We start from the raw sequence: 21,161 nt of genomic DNA, 5'->3' as shown, positions 1-21,161 counted from the left end.
ATAAACTATCATTAAACTTGAACAAAACAAAAATAATGCATTTTGGTAACCGGAAGAATGATATACAGATAAAAGTTTTATAAGATGGTGTTGAGATTGAAAGGGTAAATGAAATTACATTCTTGGGGTGACAAAAATTAACTGGAAATCCCACATCAAGCACGTACAACAAAACGTCTCAAAGACCACTGCAGTTTTAAACAGAGCAAGACAGGATCATAAAGCACTTCACACCTTATACTGTTCCCTAGTCCTGCCATATCTCACCTATTGTGTGTACAGTCAAAACTACTAAAATTCATAGACCAAGTGGCATTTCAAACAGCAAGTAATATTTAAGTCAAAACATCATCTTTTATCGGAAAACCTTCAAAAACTATTCACGGAAAGGGAAGGGGGTTATAATTTAAGGGGAAATGATCATTTTAAAACTTTGAGGGTGCGCACCACTATGAGAAGTTTTTGTGTTTCTGTTGCTTGTGTAAGTCTATGGAACAGTATGAATGTGGAGTTAAAAGAAATACAAGGAAAATATTTTTATACAATATAGGAGTGAGGAAGGTGTTTAAATATCACCAGCTGTTCATTGTTTCATGTGTGTATGTAGGCGTATATGTATATGTGTATTTATACTTGTATATACCTGTTGTATGTGTGTATGTATGTATATGTGTATATGTGTGTATGTATGTATATGTATGTGTATGAATATGTATATTTCACTGGTTAAAATCCAGATGAACTTGATAAATAGGAAAGCATTTTGAAAGGGGTATTTAAAGTGGGTGACAGGGGGTAGGAGTTAATACGTTTTACACTTCTTCCTACTCCTTTTTGGACATGTTATTTCATTTATTTCAGCATTATTAATATTATTTGAGTATTAGAATGTGTGTATCATGACTTCTGTGACTTGTGAATGTCTTTTATTTTTGATAATGCTTTTCTTTTCTTTTTTAATTTCTTTTACATGTTCGAAATAAATAAATAAAATAAATCAGAGCAATTAAAGACAATCAAATAACATTTAAAAAGAGTGGTCTTCTCCGCTGTCTCTCTGACTGATAGACGACTGCTGGCGTGTTTCCATGCGACGCGCATATCAGTGCGCGATCTGCCGAGCGTAGCCAAGTCAGACAGGAAGCGGAAGCCTGAAGGAAAAGTAGTTCCATATCTGATACAAATATTGACCACAGGTTTCACTTTTTACTTCGACAAAATTGATTAGAGAGTCTGTGTCATAAAAGTATTAATATTTCTTGTAAAAGTGGACTTGGAATCAATATTTTGTTGTAAAGATCGATTCTATAAAAACACAGCCCCAGATCGGAAGTATCGATATTCACGGATCGATACGCACATCCCTTCTACACATATAAGTGTAGAGAAGAAGAAGACCAGCAGCACTATCCACGGGCCTGTATGAGGATTTAATGTGACCCCGGCGACCGGTGGAGGGCAGCATTGCGCTCTGTCGCACAGCCTGCCGGAAACCACAGAAGAAGAAGAAGAAGAAGAAGACCAGCAGCACGAGGACCCTCCGAGAGACAACGGTCATCGCACGAGCCCGAGGAAACCCCGCCGGACGCCTTCACGGACTTCCACAGACCGGACTCGCTCCGTGAAGCGGCCTCAGGTAAGAGTGTTTGTCTGGGCAGAGACCGGACAGCTGCCGTGCGTGTTGAAAGAATCCCTCTCGGTGTGTGACGTTTACCGGACCGCCGAGTCCCGTTCCATGTGGTTGAGACCACCTCGGGTCATGAAGGGCTCTTAACCCGCTACGCTGTTTTTGTGCCGCGGCCGACGAACCCGGGTTCGTTCTCCGGGCTTCTGGGTGATAAAGGACAGCTGTTGTATGTTCCAGCCAGGTTTCCCTCCTGCTGTCTTCTTTCCTCTTCCTTTGTTCCGTCTCCGCGGGCTCGTCCGCCATCTTGCCCTGCTGCTCCTCTCCCGCCTTCCTCACCGGAACCAAAGAGTATATAGACACCAAGAGGCGAATCTCAATGCATTTACATGTAGCTAAGTAGCAGACGCTTTTATCCAAAGCGACTTAGAATAAGTACGTTTGTGTGAAGAGTGCAACAGTACAGGTGATACTTAAAAAAATAGAATATTGTGCAGTATTTTATTTATTTCAGTAATTAAACTTAAGAGGTCAAACTAATACATTATGTAGACTCATTACATGTAAAGTGAGATATTCCAAGCCTTCATTTGTTATAATTTAAGATTATGGCTTACAGTTAAAGTATAAAAAACCCAATTTCAAAATCTCAGAAAATTAGAATATTACATGAAATCAATAAAAAAAAGGATTTCAAATGAAGAAATGTTGGCCCTATGAAATGTATAATCATGCATTTGTTCTCAGTACTTGGTTTGGGCCCCTTTTGCATGAATTACTGCCTTAATGTGGCGTGGCATGGATGCTATCAGCCTGTGGTCCTGCTGAGGTGTTCTGGATGACCAGGATGCTTCCATAGCGGCCTTCAGCTCTTAGGCACTGTTCGTCTCATGTAGTGTTGCTTTCGTTAACGAAAATGATGACGACATATTGTCGTCAATGAACCTTTATCACGTGAGGAAAACGAGACGGGACGCAACGAAAATGCTGGTCATGCGACGAGAACGATAATTAAATATATAATGCAATATTGTAGACGAATAAAAGCGAGACTACATGTGGGTTACAAAATAAAAACTATGCTTAAAGGTGTCTTCATTTTCGTTGACGTAAACGAGGGGAGACGGAGTGTTGGAACGCTGTTTCGTCTCGTTTAGTCGCGATATTATTAGTAGGCTCGTTGGAGATGCACTGCGCTTTGCCTGGAAAGCAGACGAGCCGGAGCAGCAGGAGGCGGAGCCTAAACGCTGCGCTCCAGTCAGGTTTCCATCGGCCTTTCAAGATTTGACAGGAAGTCATAGAAAAAGTTACATCCTGTTAGACGGGATCTGTAGGCTATCTGTAGTTTGCGACCACATTTGCATTTATTTGTTCATAAATATCTGTGGAAATTAGAATACTTTAGTAACTTTAGTAGTATTAGTCCGGTGTGAACTACACTATCGCTTAACAAGGGCCGAAAGGAAGCGGGCTCCGCTACGCGTCTATTCGCGGCGCTTCCGCAGCCGGTGTGTACTCACTCCGGTCGCCATATTGTAATGGTTTGGTCTAGTGCGGCCCCCGTCCGTACAGCGCGAATTACACGAGGGTGTCGGTCACAGCGCCCCCACTGGCCAGGGGCTTGAACCGATTCAGAAGATGGCTGAATCGATATTGAATTGCGGGGGAAAGAATCGCAATGCATTGCTGAATCGATATTTTTACCCATCCCTAATATATATGTATATGTGTATGAATATGACCCAACTGTATTTAACCCAATGTATTGGTTGCACAAAAATAACCCAAATAATAACCCATGACCCACATAATGACCCAAAATGGGTTACACATTTCATAACCCAGCAGTTGGGTTGATGAAATAACCCAGCATTTTTTAGTGTGTAGTCTCATGTCTCCCATCCTTCTCTTGGCAATGCCCCGTAGATTCTCTCTGGGGTTCAGGTCAGGTGAGTTTGCTGGCCAATCAAGGACAGTAATAGTTATTGAACCAGGTTTGGGTTATTGAACCAGGTTTGGGTTGTTTTGGCTGTGTGGGCAGGTGCCGAGTCCTGCTGGGAAATGAGGTCAGCGTCCCCATAAAGATTGTCAGCTGAAGAAAGGATGAAGTGCTCTTAAATGTCCTGGTCGACGGCTGCTGCGTTGACTCTGGTCTTAATAAAGCACAGTGGACCAACACCAGCAGATGACATGGCTCCCCAAATCAACAGACTGTGGAAACTTCACACTGGACTTCAAGCATCTTGCATTGTGCCTCTCCAATCTTTCTCCAGACTCTGGGACCTTAATTTCCAAATGAGATGCAAAATTTGCTCTCATTCCGAAAACAGGACTTTGGACCACTGAGCAACAGACCAGGGCCCGGTTTCCCGAAGCCTTCTTAAAGCCTTCTTAACGCTACGTCATTCGTAACCCCTACTTATACCCCTTTTCCACCAATGCGAACCTAGTTCAGGAACCGGGCCGGTGCCCGTGCTGGTTCGCAGTTGGTTCAACTTGCGAACCTTCTGAGAACCTGTTTGCGTTTCCACCGGCTAGAGAGCCCAGAGAGCCACGTCATTACGTCACGTTTCCCCGCAGCGCTAATTTCAAGCATAGCAGACATGTCTCTTCAGAAAGTGTTTATTTTGGCAAATAATACAATAACAATAAAATACACAAAATACTAAAATCACAACATTTTTTAAAGTGTAGAACAGTGTGTGATCAATAGATCAGAGTGTTTGATGTTTAGTCATCTGCAGGTTGGACCTCCGTTCTATATCGCCGATGTCCGACAGCTCTACAAACACAAACCAGAGAACAGCGGTTTAATCACAAACGTGTCCACGACGCTGTGAACACAGATGTTATGTTACGTTGGTAGTTGGTAACGTTTAGTGAGCCAACGGCAGTCAGAAAGTGGCATGCTAACGTTGTTGTTAGCAATATCACGCTAGCTGGCTAGCTAGCCGGTCAGCTACATTACCCGAGGAAGCATAGCCACTAGTTGCTGCTGTTACGAACGTAATCACTAGCTTGGTAAACTAAACAGAAATGTGTCGTTGGTTAGCAACGAGGTGAAACAATTTAAAAGTGAAACTTACCGGGAACAGTAACGTTAGTAAAACTCCGCAGCGGCGTATTTTCCCCCGTTGCCTCGAGCGTTAACCCCGCCCCCAGCCCCTAACGTAAGCAAGACCTTTTCCGGGGCCGGTTCCAGCCCAGCAAGGAGTTGGGGCCGATCGGGAACCAGTTTTCCAGGCCGAGAGCCGGCTCTTTGTCTGTGAGAGAGATTTAGTAAGTACTTTCTGTCAAAATGTGATGACGTCACATAAATTTAATCATGAAAAATAATTTAAAAAAATACGTCATCCTTTGATGGCATAAGTAATTTTAGCACTAACAAAGCGGTATTGAATTGAATGACGTAGTGTCTGAATAAAAAATTACGTAATCCTTTTGAGGGTGTAAAATTAGATGATTGTGGAAACATGGTTATGGGGTTAGAGGGGTCATGTCCAAGTGTTTTCCTAGGAAGGCGTGGTTTACAGTGTTTTATTTTATATAAGTATAGTGTGTGTGTGTGTGTGTGTGTGTGTGTGTGTGTGTGTGTGTGTGTGTGTGTGTGTGTGTGTGTGTGTGTGTGTGTGTGTGTGTGTGTGTGTGTGTGTGTGTGTGTGTGTGTGTGTGTGTGTGTGTGTGTGTGTGTGTGTGTGTGTAAGGCACAAGACTTGGAGAGATGGAGAAAATTATGTTCCGCAAAAAGATTGTGAAACTGGATGGAGGCCGGGTGGTGGTTGCAGAGTTTAGAAGCGGTGGAGTGGTTCCTTTTGTGGACCTTTTCAGTCATGACCCAGGGCAGAGGTATGTGTGCCACCGTTGAGAATCTATTCGACCGAATTTCAAAAGCTAAAGAACAGCATTCAGAGTTTCATGACTAACATGTGGGTGGTAAAGGAGCAGGGGTATGTAGGTGACATGATGCCTAGCATATTGCAGGTGGGAGACCCGTTGGCCCGTCTGGTGAATGGTTCTTTTCTCGTGGACTGCTCGAGATCCCACATCTGGCTGCTGGTGAGATACCAGCATGGGGTGTATAACGGTGAGAGGCCGAGCAGTGTGATGGAGAAAGAGAGCGTTATTTTCCAATACAGTTGGCGTTCAAAGAGGTGGACTTTCCCGAGTTGGAAAATCTGTTGAAAACAATCGAGATGTTTTTCGCTCAAGAGAAAAGGAGGCAGTGTTAGAAAAGCGGCTAACAATACGCTGTGAAAATTACCACAACAGACTGCATGTTAAAGTCTTGTTTTAAACGCTCTATTCTCCTCATGGTGTCTGAGTAAAGCTGGTTAAAACAGACCCCGGCGAGAGGAGACATGTCGTGAGGGTTGAAACAAGAATCGCAGCCGTGCCACACACATCCCATATATTCAAATGCGTATTTAACACCGTTCATCTCTGCAAATCCATCCACCGAAAAGCGACCAAATTTAACCTCTCCCTCATTCAAAGCATGCCTTATTGAAATGTTGCGTTTGTAGGCCTCCCATTCCAGCCATTGTATAGAATCGTGAGAAAAGGCCTTGCTGCTTGATTTGTAATTATCAGGACAGGGAATTGCAATTGTGTTAGGTTCTAAGAAATTGGTTTGAAAAACTGATGGGGCTGCTGAAGCAATGGTCACACTATCAAATGGATGGCATCCTGTTGTCTCAATGAATTCATCACGGAAGCTGGTTGCTCCTTCTGCAAGGATTTGAACATCATTTTTACAGTAAGCTTCAAGTTCAGCCCTGCAGCCAAATTCCTGATCTTTCACCGTGTGATACCAGTTGAAGAAATCTTCTCTCTGTTTAGAAGTCATCTGATCAACTCCATACATCTCTGGGGGAGGATATCTACCTTTATAGTTGATTTTTGAATAATCTGTGAATTTGTGAGGGAAATAACCCTTTTTTAATTCTGTTTTACAATTCAAAGATTTGCTGAAATCTCTCAGCGGGGTGGGAATGAAAGAGAATGAGTCAATAAATTTAAGTTGAAAGTCGTTATCAATGATCAGAATTATTTTACTTCCCTGTGCTATGATATGTGGTGTCAAGCCTTGAGCCACATAAGCATTCAAAATAATGTGATGATCAAAACCTTTCCCGCAGTGTGATATGAAAGTTGTGTGTTTATGTTTATTCTGCCGGTAATGGAGGAGGAAATTTACAGCGCAGGAAGGGCCCTCCCAGACGAGTTCCTCCCCTTTGTGTGATCGAGCTGCTACAAACACTGGAAGATGAGTTCCTCCAGTTTGACTGGTCTCAAAATCAAAAAACACCATTTTTTTTTCTTGTAATTTTCTCTTTAGCAGTGATTTCTCTTTTACTCATGTAGCAGGCATGAGTTTCAGAACTTTCAGAAGCGTGAAGCGTGGAGTCACTGGTCAGAACAGTGGCGCCCTCCTCTCGGTCAGCTGTTGATGGTCTGCTTTTAGGTTGTTTACAAATGAGGCATAGATTCGAGGAACACCTGTGTGGGTTAGGATCGGAAATAGATAAGGTGTAGAGTGACTTACATTTAGGACATACTTTATGAATCTGACAATTGCTAGCCCACTTTCTCCCAATTGGATGCCATTTCAACTCACGATGACGTTCGTAGCAGATGGTATTTGAGCAGTATCTGTTGCAATCAATACAGTAGGTATTTTGAGACGCTGACAGTTTACAGTCTGTGCAGCAAACATTGCAGATTTTTTCACAGTAGTGTCTGTGGCGATTTCGATACCCTTTGTGACAATGATTACAGAAATGCTCCACACCGAGAAACCCCTTTACATTTTTTATCCCGTAAAAATGATTATCATGTAAAAGGAGGTAGTGGGTTGTTTCACTAGACGGCCTCTGTGTTTGAAATGTAGCCAGTTTTTTTCTTTTCTCATCATCTGAGGACTGGAAAAAGACAACAATTTTACAGCCCAACAAGTCTTCAAATTTAACAATGTCATCAGATGTGACCATTGTATCCACACTCAGACCTACCCTGGTGTGGATGTCACAACCTGCAACCCTGGCCTCCATCATTGTCAAGTCCGGATTTGTCAGTAAGACAAGATTAACGGCGAAACATGTCTGATTGTGGGTGGGGAGTACAAATAGATGCTTAGCTTTTTTTTTTATAATTTCACTTGCAAAACATGTTTCAACTCGTCTCTTACCGCCCCCCCCCCCCCCCCGCGGGGTGGTCTCACCAAATTAACAATAAGCTCGAGAGAGCCATCGGTGAAAACAGAGAAGTTACTCTGAACTAGACGGTCTAAAAGCTGTTGAAATTCAGACACTGAACCAGATCCATAGCGCTGAATCATTGAAACATCGCTTTGTGATCGGTCGGCTCGCAGTGTTACCTGAATAACATCATTTGGTTGGAGTTTGGCTCTCTGGATGAGAGATGAAATTCTGTCCTCAAAACCGTTTGTAACATTCTGATAAAATTCATGAAAATTGGGAATAGTGGCTGGAGGAGGAAAGCGAAGGAAAGTACGTATTTCCTGGTTGTTAAATCTCCCTCGATCAATAATCTCCATGTCATCCTCAACATTGCTGGCACTGTTTGGTAGAGGGTTAGCTGTAGTTGTATCATGCCCCATGTCCTCCACTCCTCCCCTGCTAGGACCCTCCCCCTGCTGTTGAATACCTTACAGTATCCAGGGCATTCTACGTCGGATGGACTCCATGGCTCCGCCACACTCTCCCCCTCCCATCTCCCTCCTCTACAGCTGAGAGGCTCTCACAACACAGTCTGTCTGACGGACTCCATGCTTCAGCTTAGGGATGTCCCGATCCAGCTTTTTGCACTTCCGATCCGATACCGATATTAGGGCTGGGTATTGTTTAGAATCTCACGATTCGATTCGATTTCGATTCGTTGGGTCACGATTCGATTCAATTTCGATTCGATATTGATTGAAATGCTTTGATATCGATTCAGTTTCAAGTAGAAATACACAAGTAAGAGTACCAGATCATTTTTTCAAATAATTTATTTAGTTTCATGCCTTATGAACAGCCGTGGTATAACTCATAGCATGATAAAACAGGACACTACTTAAACACTGAACTACAGTGCATGTAACCGCCGCGGAAGCTATGGTAGTAGACGGTAGTAGTGCAGATATACCGTTGAAATGCACATTTTTGTTTATCTACTCTTCACTCATTTATTAAATGTATTTTCTCTTCCTGTTTCCCAGTGCGAGTTGAGATACACAACTATGATCGCATTTGTCATTCGCGGTATTTTATTTTGAAAATTGCTTTTATTTTGAAAATTGGCCAGATTGTCTCGTGTTTCTTTAGCTGTGGCTGCAGACCCTGAATTGGGACACAGCTACTGTGTGATTTACTGCCAGAACTGACGCGTTCGCTCGCGGGACGCGCAAAAAATAGAGCAGACGCCGGAACGATCGCTTCACGGCGCGGGACGGCCGCGCCTATTCGCGGCGCTCCGTGTCTGGTGTGAACGACACCATAGCTTAACAGGGGCGCCGAAAGGAAGCGGGCTCCGCTACGCGCCTATTCGCGGCGCTTCCACGGCCGGTGTGTACTCACTCCGGTCGCCATATTGTAATGGTTTGGTCTAGTGCGGCCCCCGTCCGTACAGCGCGAATCACACGAGGGTGTCGGTCACAGCGCCCCCACTGGCCAGGGGCTTGAATCGATTCAGAAGATTGCTGAATCGATATTGAATTGCGGGGAAAAGAATCGCAATGCATTGCTGAATCGATATTTTTACCCACCCCTAACCGATATTGTAGCTTTTAGTATCGGCCGATACCGATACCGGCCGATCCAAGCATGTATTAAAGATTAAAGGTGCCGGTTGATGGAAATGATCCAAAATTAGGGTCTGGAAAAATATGTCTGGAAAATGATGAGCATCACATTAATAGCTACAGATACTGTAAAACACTACAACGACATGAGTGCATATATTGTCTTATTTTATCAAGTAAAATATAAGTTATAGGTTTACTCAACAGCCTAATAGTTCATAGAAATTCAGGTAGAAATAGGTTAACTCAGAGTTCCACAGCTTATCAAAAACGATCCTCCTCCCCACATGCATTGCTTTGCATTCACACTGCTCCAGCCCAAACGGGCTTTAGCCCGTACACACGTCATCACGTCCTAATACTACACACACAATATGGCTTGATGTTGTTTTGAAGGAGTGCATATATTTATCGACAACACTCGACCTGCATCAGCGCATGTGCGCACGAGCGGATCTGTGCGAGCAGGCAGCGCGGAAGCCGGTCCGGTTCCGGTACCGGTCCGGTTCCGCTCACACCACGAGTCTGAAGGGTGCAACAGCTTATCAAAATACAGTGTCAACTCTGTGTTTTCAAAGTAGAAAGTGGCATCGTGGTGGTTTAACGAGGCGGAACGGCATCAGAACAACATCAAGCGCGTAAAGTACACGAAGAAGAACGTAGCGGGAGCGCGCGGCGAGGATTGTTGTGGCTGCGCGTCTTGCGGAGCAAGTCTACTGTGCTGCGCGGAGGCACTCCTAATGTAAATGTTTATTGATTTATGAATGAATTGATAGGTGGCTTATTTTTGGCGTATTGATTTTGTGGCCTGTACAATGGTAGGGGAAACACTGGACATGCACACAAGTCCGTCTTGTTGTTGTTTAGTGGATGCTGGACAGGTCGCGAGGTGTGCGCTAGGTGTGCTGGAAAACGCGGACCGGACTTCATGGAAAAACGGAATAAAACGGGAATGGACTACCTACATCGGTGCGCTGGAAAACACGGACCGGAGTTTAAAAAAAAAAAACTGGATCGGGAGTCCGGATCGGGATTTTCCCGTGCAGGCCGATCCGATATCGATATGCATTTTTTGCTAATATCGGCGGCCGATCCGATCCAAATATCGGATCGGGACATCCCTACTTCAGCTTCATTCATTTCATTAAGATCTAGACCCCCCTGAAATGGGTTTGATGAAGGTTGTCTATATGAGGTTACAATGGAGAGTAGTTCATCTTGAGAAGGTAAAAAAACGTCAGTATCTCTCTCTGATGCAAGCTGAGGGGTATTAGGGCTGGCTGGAGGGGGTATAGTAGAGAGGCCTACTGCTTCACTATTCAAGTCAGAGATAAGCTCCAGAAGATGTGTAGGGATTTCAATGAGACGTTCTGATTCTGCCATTTTTTTTGGTTTGATTGATTTCTGGATGGTCCACCCTATTGTCGGCTGTATCTCACACGCCTGCGTCTTGAGCTCTGACGGAGCTGCCGAAAGATGGTATTAAGCACCTCTTGTTTTAAAGAGTGTATCTGGCGTTCGTACCCTCTAAATGCCTGTTCAACAATTAGCATTACAGTGTTAAAAGTTACTGTTTCAATTTCAGTCAGGAAGGTTCTTCTAGCAGAGTTTTCTTCTTCTTCTTCTTCTTCTAACACAGGCCTACCTCCATCGGCCATGGAAACGTAGTCTTCCTCCTCCCCGCTTTCTCCCTCGCTCGATGAATGATGTGTCTCAATGTTTTGCTCAGCTGTCTCCACCTCCAGTTCCACAGCATATGGCGGGGGTTCTTCTCCCTCCAACGATGAATCGCTCTCACGGTGTGATGGGGCGACTACTGCAACCCCTATAACGGAGAGTAGGGTTAAGGGTTATTATATTCACCATATTGAATATGGTTTTCCCCTTGCTTTTTTCAGGGAAGCTGGGATAGTGTCTTCAGCATAAACGGCTGGATGGAGGCCCACCTTTAGTCACAGGCGTTGGAAATTCAGACATCACCTCCACCTCCTCTTCACCAGATATCTCCTGGCTAGAAAGAAAATAAAAAATGTAATCATCTTAACACTAACCAATTTAGCCACTAAGCAATGTCCTCTCTAAAATAAAGTAAAATAATACTTACTCACAGCAGACACAGCAGCAGACGCACGCCATCAGTCGAGCTTTGCTTGCAGAAAATTGTTATACACGCCGTCAAGATCCGTATTTATACCTTCAAAAGGCACGGCATCGTTGCAGTACAATCCTCATATACATACATATACATACTCATGATGCCATAGCTTTTTCCAGACCCCTACTCGGCATTTCTGTAATGACACTATACTTTTTTTTTTATTCAGACACTACGTCATTCAATTCAATACCGCTTTGTTAGTGCTAATTACTTATGTCATCAAAGGATGACGTATTTTTAATTATTTTTCATGATTAAATTTATGTGACATCATCACATTTTGACAGAAAGTACTTACTAAATCTCTCTTCTGTGGAAACAGGAAGAACTGGTTCGCGATTGGGCACCGGCTCCGAACCGGCCCTCAAAATGCCTCAGTGGGAAAGGGGTATTAGAGTTCCTACTTAACATTTCGTGTGTTTCCCGAAACGATCTTTGCTACGAATCTCTTTCGTACGTCACACGTTGGTAAGAGTGGTCTGGAGCGCTCTTAGAGCCTTCTTAGCTCTACCGTAGTGATGTTTCAGCTCCTGACGCTAGTCGCCGCCACTGTACGGTAATCCAGAAATCCCCGCTGCGCATGGAACTGCACATTGCCAGTGTTGTGTTTCACCAGTGGTTTTAAGTCATTCATGAAGAAAATAAAATACGCATGCATTTCATCACAAGGCTAAGCCTTACCTCAACCTCAAAAGTAGCCGAGGTATATTACAGTGTCAAAGTCAAGGCATGCACAATCCTGCAAGCAATTTGGGAAATTGGCACATCATCAAACAATTAAAGAATGTCATAAATGGACGCCGGTGACGGTTGTGAACGATGGCAAAACTGTGGCAGCGATACAACGCATCGTCCTCGGAGCCGTTTAGTTGGAATACATAATTTCATAAGGATCAACTTCAACCCCATGGATATATTGACCGACGCGGCTATATTGCATAAGTTTCGACTACAACGGCAACAAATACGCATGTAATTAAGGATGTAATTGGCTCAATCTCCTCCGCTGTTTCTATATTTAGTATATCTTTTTTTAAATCAGTACATGGTAGTATGTTGGACCATGGTTAAATAAATGTTTATGCCTAGAAGGATTTCTAGCAATGTTTTATTCGCAAACACTGCAATAGCCTACATTTTATAATATAGCGCTGTCATGCACCTGCACATGAAATGGAAAATCGAACTCTGAGCAATCAATTTCAGCACTTTCTTTCTGGACAGCGCCGTGTACGTACCACGTAAGGAGTGTTTCTTAAGAAGACTCCTAAGAGACCGTTCGGGGATCACGACTAACGAGGTGAACAACTTTGGTAAGTCATAACGTAGGAGTCTTCGTAGCGCGCTAAGAGTAGACGTTATCGGGAAACGGGGCCCCGTACAGTTGATACGGCACTTTGCAAACATCCAACTTCTTTTGCAAAAAGCTTCTGAGGCTTTCCCTCCTAGTGGAGGGTGTCAACGATGGTTTTCTGCACAACCTTCAGGTCAACAGTCTTCCCCATGATTGTGAATTCTACTGAAGCAGACTGAGAGACCATTTAAAAGCTCAGGAACTAATTTCAGGTGTTTCGGATTAATTAGCTGATTAGAATGTGACACTTTGAGCCTAGAATATGGAACCTTTGTACAATATTCTAATTTTCTGAGATTTTGAATTTGGGGTTTTTATAAGCTGTAAACCATAATCTTCAAAATTACAACTAATAAAGGCTTGTAAAATCTCACTTAAGTCTACATAATGTATTTGTTTGACCTTTTAAGTTGAATTACTGAAATAAAAGAACTTTTGCACAATATTCTAATTTTTCGAGTATCACCTGTACATCTCTATCAGCACAGTGAGGATTTCAATCCGCTCGCTGGGTAAGTTAACCCGTAGCTAGTAAACAACAGAGATACGTGCTAAGATACAAGATACTGATTTGTGGGTTTTTTGGGAGGGGGAGGGGTAGTAGAGGGAGGAGGCTCAGCAGAGTCCAGGTGAACTCTGAATACCGGTCTTGGGTCTCTTACGGAGGATAGGGAGCGGTTCTGTGGTCAATGGAACGAACATCTGTGTCCTTTGGACTGAAAGTGACTGTTAAACTTCCCATCATGCATTGGGAAACTAGTAGCGCCGTATGAAATCCGCTTTTCCCCAATTTCCCATATAATGTGTAGCTGTGAGCAATAATAATTGTAATAATAACTTTAATTGTTTGTCCAGTCTCCAGCAGACACGTTTGCCAAATCTTTTATTTTTTTATTAAATTAGTTGCATTAAATAGTGTTTGTTGTGATTATTTATTGCATTTAAATGTGCCTGGAACTGTGGAAACCTGCCTGTGAGGTCTTGGTGACGTGTGCACACCGGTCAGCCAAACTGCCACTCCGCCAGCTATAATTCGCCTTACGCTAAGAGAAGACCAGGTTGGAGCTGGCGGGCTTTCGGCGAAGTCTCGGCCAGGCTTTTTGCCACGAAACTTCCGCTGCACCAAGCTGAATCTGTGACGCCTCCCCCTGCTGCACAGCCACACCCATATTGGCGCAGGCGATCCACCAAGCTGCCAAACTGACCGTGCGCAAGGCTGCCGCTAGTCCAAACTTGCATTGCACCGGCTCCGCCACCCTGCGCTGTGCCACAAAACTAGGGCCGTAAGTGTTCAGCTGTTTTACTAACATATCTCCGTGTGTTGTTACTGTTTTCCTGCAGACGTCCAGCAGCTGATGGCGTGTAAAGAAGAGGTTCCATTTGAGCAGCAGGACTGGGGCTCCAGTCTGGACCAGGAGGATCCAGAGCCCCCACACATCAAAGAGGAACAGGAGGAAGTCTGGATCAGTCAGGAGGGAGAGCAGCTTCAAGGGCTGGAGGAGGCTGATATAAAGTTCCCAGTCACTCTTGTCCCTGTGAAGAGTGAAGAAGATGAAGACGAAGAAGAGAAGCCTCAGTTCTCAGGGCTGGCTTTAGCTGCAGCCAGCAGCTCAACTGAACACATGAAAACAGAAGCTGGTGAAGAGGACTGTGGAGGACCGGAACCACAACCAGATACTGGTGACATGACTGAAGACTCTTCTGACATTGGTGACATGACTGAAGACTCTTCTGACATTGATGACATGACTGAAAACTCATCTGAGGCTGATGACAGTGATGATTGGCAGGAGACCAGAGAACCTCAGTCAGGTTTAAAGGCTTGGACCGATGATGAAGTCCCTGACCGTGATTCTAGATGTAGTCCTGGAGAGAAACAATTCAGATGCTCCGAATGTGGGAAAACTTTTGACCATAATTATATGAAGAGACACATGAGAACTCACACAGGAGAGAAACCTTTCAGCTGCTCAGTTTGTCAGAAATCTTTTACAGAAAGTGGAAGTTTAAACGTACACATGAGAACTCACACTGGAGAGAAACCATTCAGCTGCTCAGTTTGTCAGAAATCTTTTCCACTGAGTGTAAGTTTAAAGACACACATGAGAACTCACACAGGAGAGAAACCTTTCAGCTGCTCAGAGTGTGATAAATGTTTCAATGCTAGCTCAAGTCTGAATAGTCACATGAAAACTCATACAGGAGAGAAACCTTTCAGCTGCTCAGTTTGTAAGAAATCTTTCAGACAGAGAGGAGATTTAAAGATACACATGATAAGTCATACTGGAGAGAAACCTTTCAGCTGCTCAGTTTGTAAGAAATCTTTCAGACAGGGACGAGTTTTAAAGGGACACATGAGAACTCATACAAGGGAGAAATCGTTCAACTGCTTATTTTGCAAACGGTCTTTTATACTAAAAGGAATGTTAAACACACACATGAGAACTCATACAGGAGAGAAACCTTTCAGCTGCTTAATTTGCAAGCGGTCTTTTATACTAAGAGGAAATTTAAGGGCACACATGAGAATTCACATAGGATAGATGTTTTCAGCTGCTCAGTTTGTAAGAAACCTTTCACGCAGAGAGGAAGCTTAAAGATACACATGAGAACTCATACAGGAAAGAAACATTTCAGCTGTTCAGTTTGTCAGAAATATTTCAGATATAGAGAAAGTTTAAAGGTCCAATATTATGAAAAACAGGTTTTCTCTGGTCTCTAACCCTATAAACTGGTCCTCCCTGAGCCTGCCAACTCCCAGAATGAGGAAAACAAGCGACTTCTGCATGGTCTCTGCCGCCCCCCACTGGTACAACGGGACTCCTACAGGCTGTTCAGATTAAGCTCCTGTCGTTACGTAACGAAGGGGGCAAGGTTATAATAGTTTTGGATTTTTCATTAGTTTTAGTTTCTATTTCGATTTTACTTCTTGTTTTTGAAATTCAGTTAGTTTTAATTCGTTTTTAGAGCGGGTTTGCTATTTTCATTTTTTGAAAATGCTTAGTTTTGGTTTAGTTTTTATTAGTTTTAGTGTTAGTTTTAGTTTTAGTTTTTTGTATTATGGGGTATTTGTCAGGTGCAAGATTAAATAAAGGTCACAATAAGTACTTTGTGATAAAACTCAACAAAAGATACCATTTTGAAAAATGTATTTAAACCAGTGCGATAATTGCAAAAGTGCAGACTATAATACTGCGTGTGTGTGTGTGTGTGTGTGTGTGTGTGTGTGTGTGTGTGTGTGTGTGTGTGTGTGTGTGTGTGTGTGTGTGTGTGTGTGTGTGTGTGTGTGTGTGTGTGTGTGTGTGTGTGTGTGTGTGTGTGTGTGTGTGTGTGTGTGTGTGTGTGTGTGTGTGTGTGTGTGTTGGGTGAGAGAGAGAGAGAGTTGGGTGAACTTCAGTCAAGCAACAATTTCTTGATCTCTTGATCTTGAGGAAGCCGCGCTGCTCCAGAGACGCGGCCGTTCTGTTTCTCAGGCCAGATGACAACAGTCCACACACCGAGAAGAGGCGCTCCACAAAGGCTTGTAAGGCAGGGGCTCTCACGAGATCCAATGCCACAGGGACAAGTTTAGGATAGAAAGCCTCTCTTGATCTCCAGAACTATAATGGTGTCTCAGTAAACACACCCTGTTTGACATCATTGAGATACTTCTTCATGTCAGTCAACAGACTATTGGTCACATCAGGCTGATCTGAAGATGACACGTTGTGAATTGCATTTGTGAAGGAGGGGAGCTTGTTGGAATTTGAGTGGCCCTTGCAGTGGTAACATCATCCTGTGAAGCAAACGCAGGGTTATACTGAGCTGCCAGGTTCTGCACAAAAGACTCTGCTGCCCTCCTCAGTTGCACTGTCAGGTGCCTGAAGAACCAGCGACACACTTGGATCCATCAGGCAGGCTGCTGCTGGTGTAGCATCAAACTGTTGGAAATCAGGGTTAAGAATGGCAGCAAAACGTTCTCGCAAAGACTTCCCAGCAGTAGTCGTCAGCAGGTGTGCCTCAAGGTTGGGCAGGCATGGCACTACTTGTGAGAGTGACTGGCTGTCACTCTGAAGCTGGTCTGTGTGAATGGCAAATGGCTCAAGCAGCTTGACCAGGTTCTCCATCTTAGTCCAATCGCTTGTGAGAAGTGTGTCCATGCCCAACTCCTCAGGTACTTGGTTTAGTTCAGCTCTGATCTCCAGTAGTCTTCTCAGCATATCAAAAGTGCTGTTCCAGCGTGTGCTACAATCCCAGACCAGAGTTTTGTAAAGTTTTTTTTCATTGCTTCATTTGCCACTGACGATTTCCTCACAGCGTGAACCAGCTTTCTTGCTCTCGTTATGAGTGAATCAGCATTTGGGTGCTTCATGGCATCTTTCAGGGTGAGCTGGCGGGTGTGGGCAAGGCATGGCATTCTCTGGAACCTGTTCTCCCCATCATCTGGCAGGACAAGATCTTTGTCAAGAGGAAAACAGACAAACAAAATATAATTTAAGCAGCAAATGTAAATCATACAAACAATATTTGTACTTTTTAATAAAAAATGATTAATGAATTAGGACTTTGTACTTGTTTTTTTTAGCAGGGATCATATAACTGTTCTTGTTTTAGCATTATTTAATATTTTGTCTATAAAATTATTTGCAATCTTGGAATTGAAATCATGGGAATTAAAAAATATGATGTGGGGGGACAGTAGAAGGGGGTTTCTCTCATCAGAGGGACAGGTGAGGGGGAGGGGTTTAGGTGTTAAGTACGGTGATTGATTTCCTGTTGGTTGGGTGGTTGAACGCAACGAGTAAACTGGAAGCAAACCCAGATCCATGTCTGAGTCTCCCTCTTGCCGGCTTCCACATTGGTGACCCTGACATGATGTTTGTAAATGTCGGTGACAACGCGGCCGCTGTTCCGGCTCCCGGGGTTGCTGCTGTGACCGTCAAACTGCCTGAATTTTGGCAACATGATCCGGACCCGTGGTTCCAGCACACAGAGGCACAGTTTCATCTTCGGGGAATCACGGCGGAGGATATGGATGGATTCCTCCACCACCCGCCGTGTGACTGTTGAGGGACCCTCCGGTTAATGGAAAGAGAGGCACAGTTACTGCGGTTGTTCCAGCTGTCCGACTGGCTGAGCGACTGTTGTCATTGAACGGTTAGGGGGACAGTAAGCCCACCGAGCTAATGGAGAACATGTTAGCGTTGCTCGGCGCCGGCGACGCATCTTTTTTGTTTGTCCAGCTGTTCCTGCGTCAGCTCCCATCTCCCGTGCGCACGGCTTTGGCCAGCTCGCCCCTCGTGCGCACCAAGGATTACCGGGGTTTGGCGGAGGAAGCCGACCGGATTCTGCTGGCGTCCCGGCAATATAGCATGCATGCCATGTTTGAACCGCAGCCCCAGCCCCTGTCGGAAGCGCCAGCTGTAGCCTCCGTAGCCGCGGTGGCGGATCGCAGGAGAGGGGACAATGGGATGTGTTATTTCCATCGTCGCTTTGGCCAAAAAGCCAGACGGTGTGTGCCGCCGTGCTCTTTTCTCAGCTCGGGAAACGCCGGGGCCGGCGCTCGTTAGCAGCTGTGAGCACTGGTGGCGCGGACAAGCTGCTGTTCATAAAGGACACTTTCTCCGGTAGACGCCTGTTGGTGGATTCGGCCGCCCAGCGGAGCGTCCTGCCGGCGTCAGCCGCGGACGTCGTGGGTGGCGGTCACGGTCCCCCACTGGATGCGGCTAATGGGACTCCTATTCGCACCTTCTGCACCAGGTTTGTGACTGTGTGTTTCAATGGACTTCAATTCGGTTGGGACTTTGTCACGGCTTCTGTCGCAGTGCCTATACTGGGCGCGGATTTGTTGTGTGCACATAGACTATTAGTGGAGGCCCCGCTGGAGCCGTTTCTCATTCCTGAGAGGCGGTTTGACCATGTTAACGTGGACCTTGTGGGGCCCCTGCCCCCCTCCCAGGGGTTCACCCATATTTTGACAATGGTAGATGGAACCACCAGATGGCCGGAGGCTGTGCCTTTGTCCTCTACCACATCTGCCGAGGTGGCCCGGGCTTTCATCTCGGCTTGTGTGGCCAGGTTCGCTACGCCATCGGACTGAACTTCAGACAGTCACGTCTGGGCTGTGGAGCGCCGTGGCAGAGAGTCTGGGAATCTTGCTGTGACTCTTTGTCAGCCTGGCTACAGTACCGAAAATAAATAAATAAATAAATCTAGAGTCGTTTTTATTTTCCTCTTTTAAAGAAGAGGAAAATATATATTGTGGCGATCATACCAGAAGCGGAGGCAGGTATCCGGTGTAACAGCCGGTTGGCTTTATTCCACGAACTTCGTAGACTTTACAACAGCTTAACAAGGCACACATGTATCGCTCTACACCCACGTTTCACACACTCCTACTCGGAGCTCGCACAGGAAGACACCCACACACACTGCGCAACCTCCCCCAATCACAAGCCCCCATGTTGCTGGACCTAGTAACCCTGCTTGTGATTGGACTACAGCGCTGTCACTCACTAGTACACATACCAGGGTCGCTACAATATTCTTCACAAACGCGAACTTTTTCAGAACACAGTTTGGAGATTCAAGGGATCCATCTTCTCTGGATGCATCGATACGAACACGGAGGAAGAAAGCTGCTGCCCAGACAACATTGTATTCCTGATAGAGACAGTGGCCCTCATTTATCAAACTTGCGTACACCGAAAAAATGGGTGTACACCAAATTCACCGCAAGGATCGGCATTTATGAATCTGAGCGTGAGCGTACGGTACGCACAAATCTCACGCCAGCTCTGACCAGGTGTACGCACATTTGGAACCAGCGTAAAGCATGCAGGAGTCAGGACAGAGGCTGTGTCGGATCATAAATAGATCATACTGATGCAGCGATGCAGTGTTGTTACTGTCATTAGTCAAATAAAACAAAACGAAATGAAATGAAACAAAACAAAACAAACGAACTTAAATAAAACAAAACGAAATTAAATAAAACGAAATAACGAAATAAAATAAAACAAAATTACGAAATTAAATAAAACAAAGTTAAATAAAACGAAACAAGTATACAGTACCAGTATACATTTAAGAATGAATTAAAACAACATTTTGAGACAGCCCGATTGTCAGGCTGACATGAGCAATCCTGGGTGATTAAGGCGTGGCCTGACAGATATCCAGTGTGATTGGTCAGATTCAATCCCATATTTTACGGGCGAGAAACTTTGACCGTCATCACACATTGATGACGGCAGACCTCCTGCTGTTAGAGGAATACGCTCCTCTCCGTCGGGAACGGAACTTCCGCCAACGGGAGGATCTTCTGGAGGAGAGCGATGAACCAAGGGATCTCCTCCTCCTCCTCTGCCGGACACTGGAGCCCCAGTTGCAGAGGGAGACAAGGCGCTCCTGTGCTATACCTGTGCCGGTGCAGGTGCTCTCCACGTTGGGGGGGGGGGGGTAGGTTTAGGTCGACGTGTGGGGGGGGGGGGGTAGGTTTAGGTCGACGTGTGGGGGGGGTCTCTGCCGATGATTGACGGGGGGCGATCGTCTGAGACACCGGAGTGTCGATATTTACTTGACCGCTAGAGGGCGCGCTATTTTGAAACGTAACATATGGTCGTAATTCGGTGCTTGACACACGACCTATGTGGTCGTTTTCTCGAGGAGGACAGTCTGGTTTTTTGGCCACCGGGACCTTTCAACGGGAGATTGGGGATCGAGCTGGCATCTCCCAACCATCCATCAGCCGAACCATGCCGTCAGTGCTGGCGGCAATGAAGTCCCTCTCACGGCAGTACATTAATTTCCCGTATGCGGATGCTCAGCAAACTGTGATTAAAATAGCCTTTTATGAGATTGCTGGGTTTCCTAATGTAATCGGTGCGATCGATTGCACACATGTGCGTCTGAAGCCCCCATCAGACAACGATTACGCATACGTGAACCGCAAAAGTTACCATTCGATTAATGTACAGGTCATTTGTGATGCCAACCTCTCCCTGTTGAATGTGGTAGCCCGGTGGCCCCCACGATTCTTACATCTTCCAAAACAGCAGCGTGGAGACTCGGCTTCAGAGGGGCGCACTGCAGGGCCGGAGTCATCTCCTTGGTGAGTAGCCTAGCGGTTAAAGTACTTTTATACAAGTATTCAAGTTACAATGCTAACATTTGGTGTGAATCGTTTACTAGGTGACAAAGGCTATCCCCTGACCGAGTACCTCTTAACTCCACTGGCCCA

At 45.0% G+C, this 21,161-nt stretch overlaps 1 protein-coding gene across 1 annotated transcript; it reads left to right on the top strand.

Annotated features, from left to right (window-relative positions):
• Positions 1–1,516: 1,516 nt before the first annotated feature.
• On the top strand, positions 1,517–20,354 carry LOC311015552 (uncharacterized protein). Its single transcript, XM_084012878.1, has 2 exons — positions 1,517–1,636; positions 14,282–20,354. Exon 2 carries the CDS (start codon positions 14,296–14,298, stop codon positions 15,481–15,483), a length of 1,188 nt encoding a protein of 395 aa, XP_083869004.1. The 5' UTR covers positions 1,517–1,636; positions 14,282–14,295; the 3' UTR covers positions 15,484–20,354.
• Positions 20,355–21,161: the final 807 nt, after the last annotated feature.

Source organism: Eutrigla gurnardus, assembly GCF_963514095.1.
Source record: "Eutrigla gurnardus genome assembly, chromosome: 1".
Lineage (NCBI taxonomy): Eukaryota > Metazoa > Chordata > Actinopteri > Perciformes > Triglidae > Eutrigla > Eutrigla gurnardus.
This window is presented reverse-complemented; position numbering and strand designations above follow the sequence as displayed.

Excerpts from the sequence above, each read along its gene's own strand:
- LOC311015552 (XM_084012878.1), top strand. The coding sequence starts at position 14,296 with ATGGCGTGTAAAGAAGAGGTTCCATTTGAGCAGCAGGACTGGGGCTCC.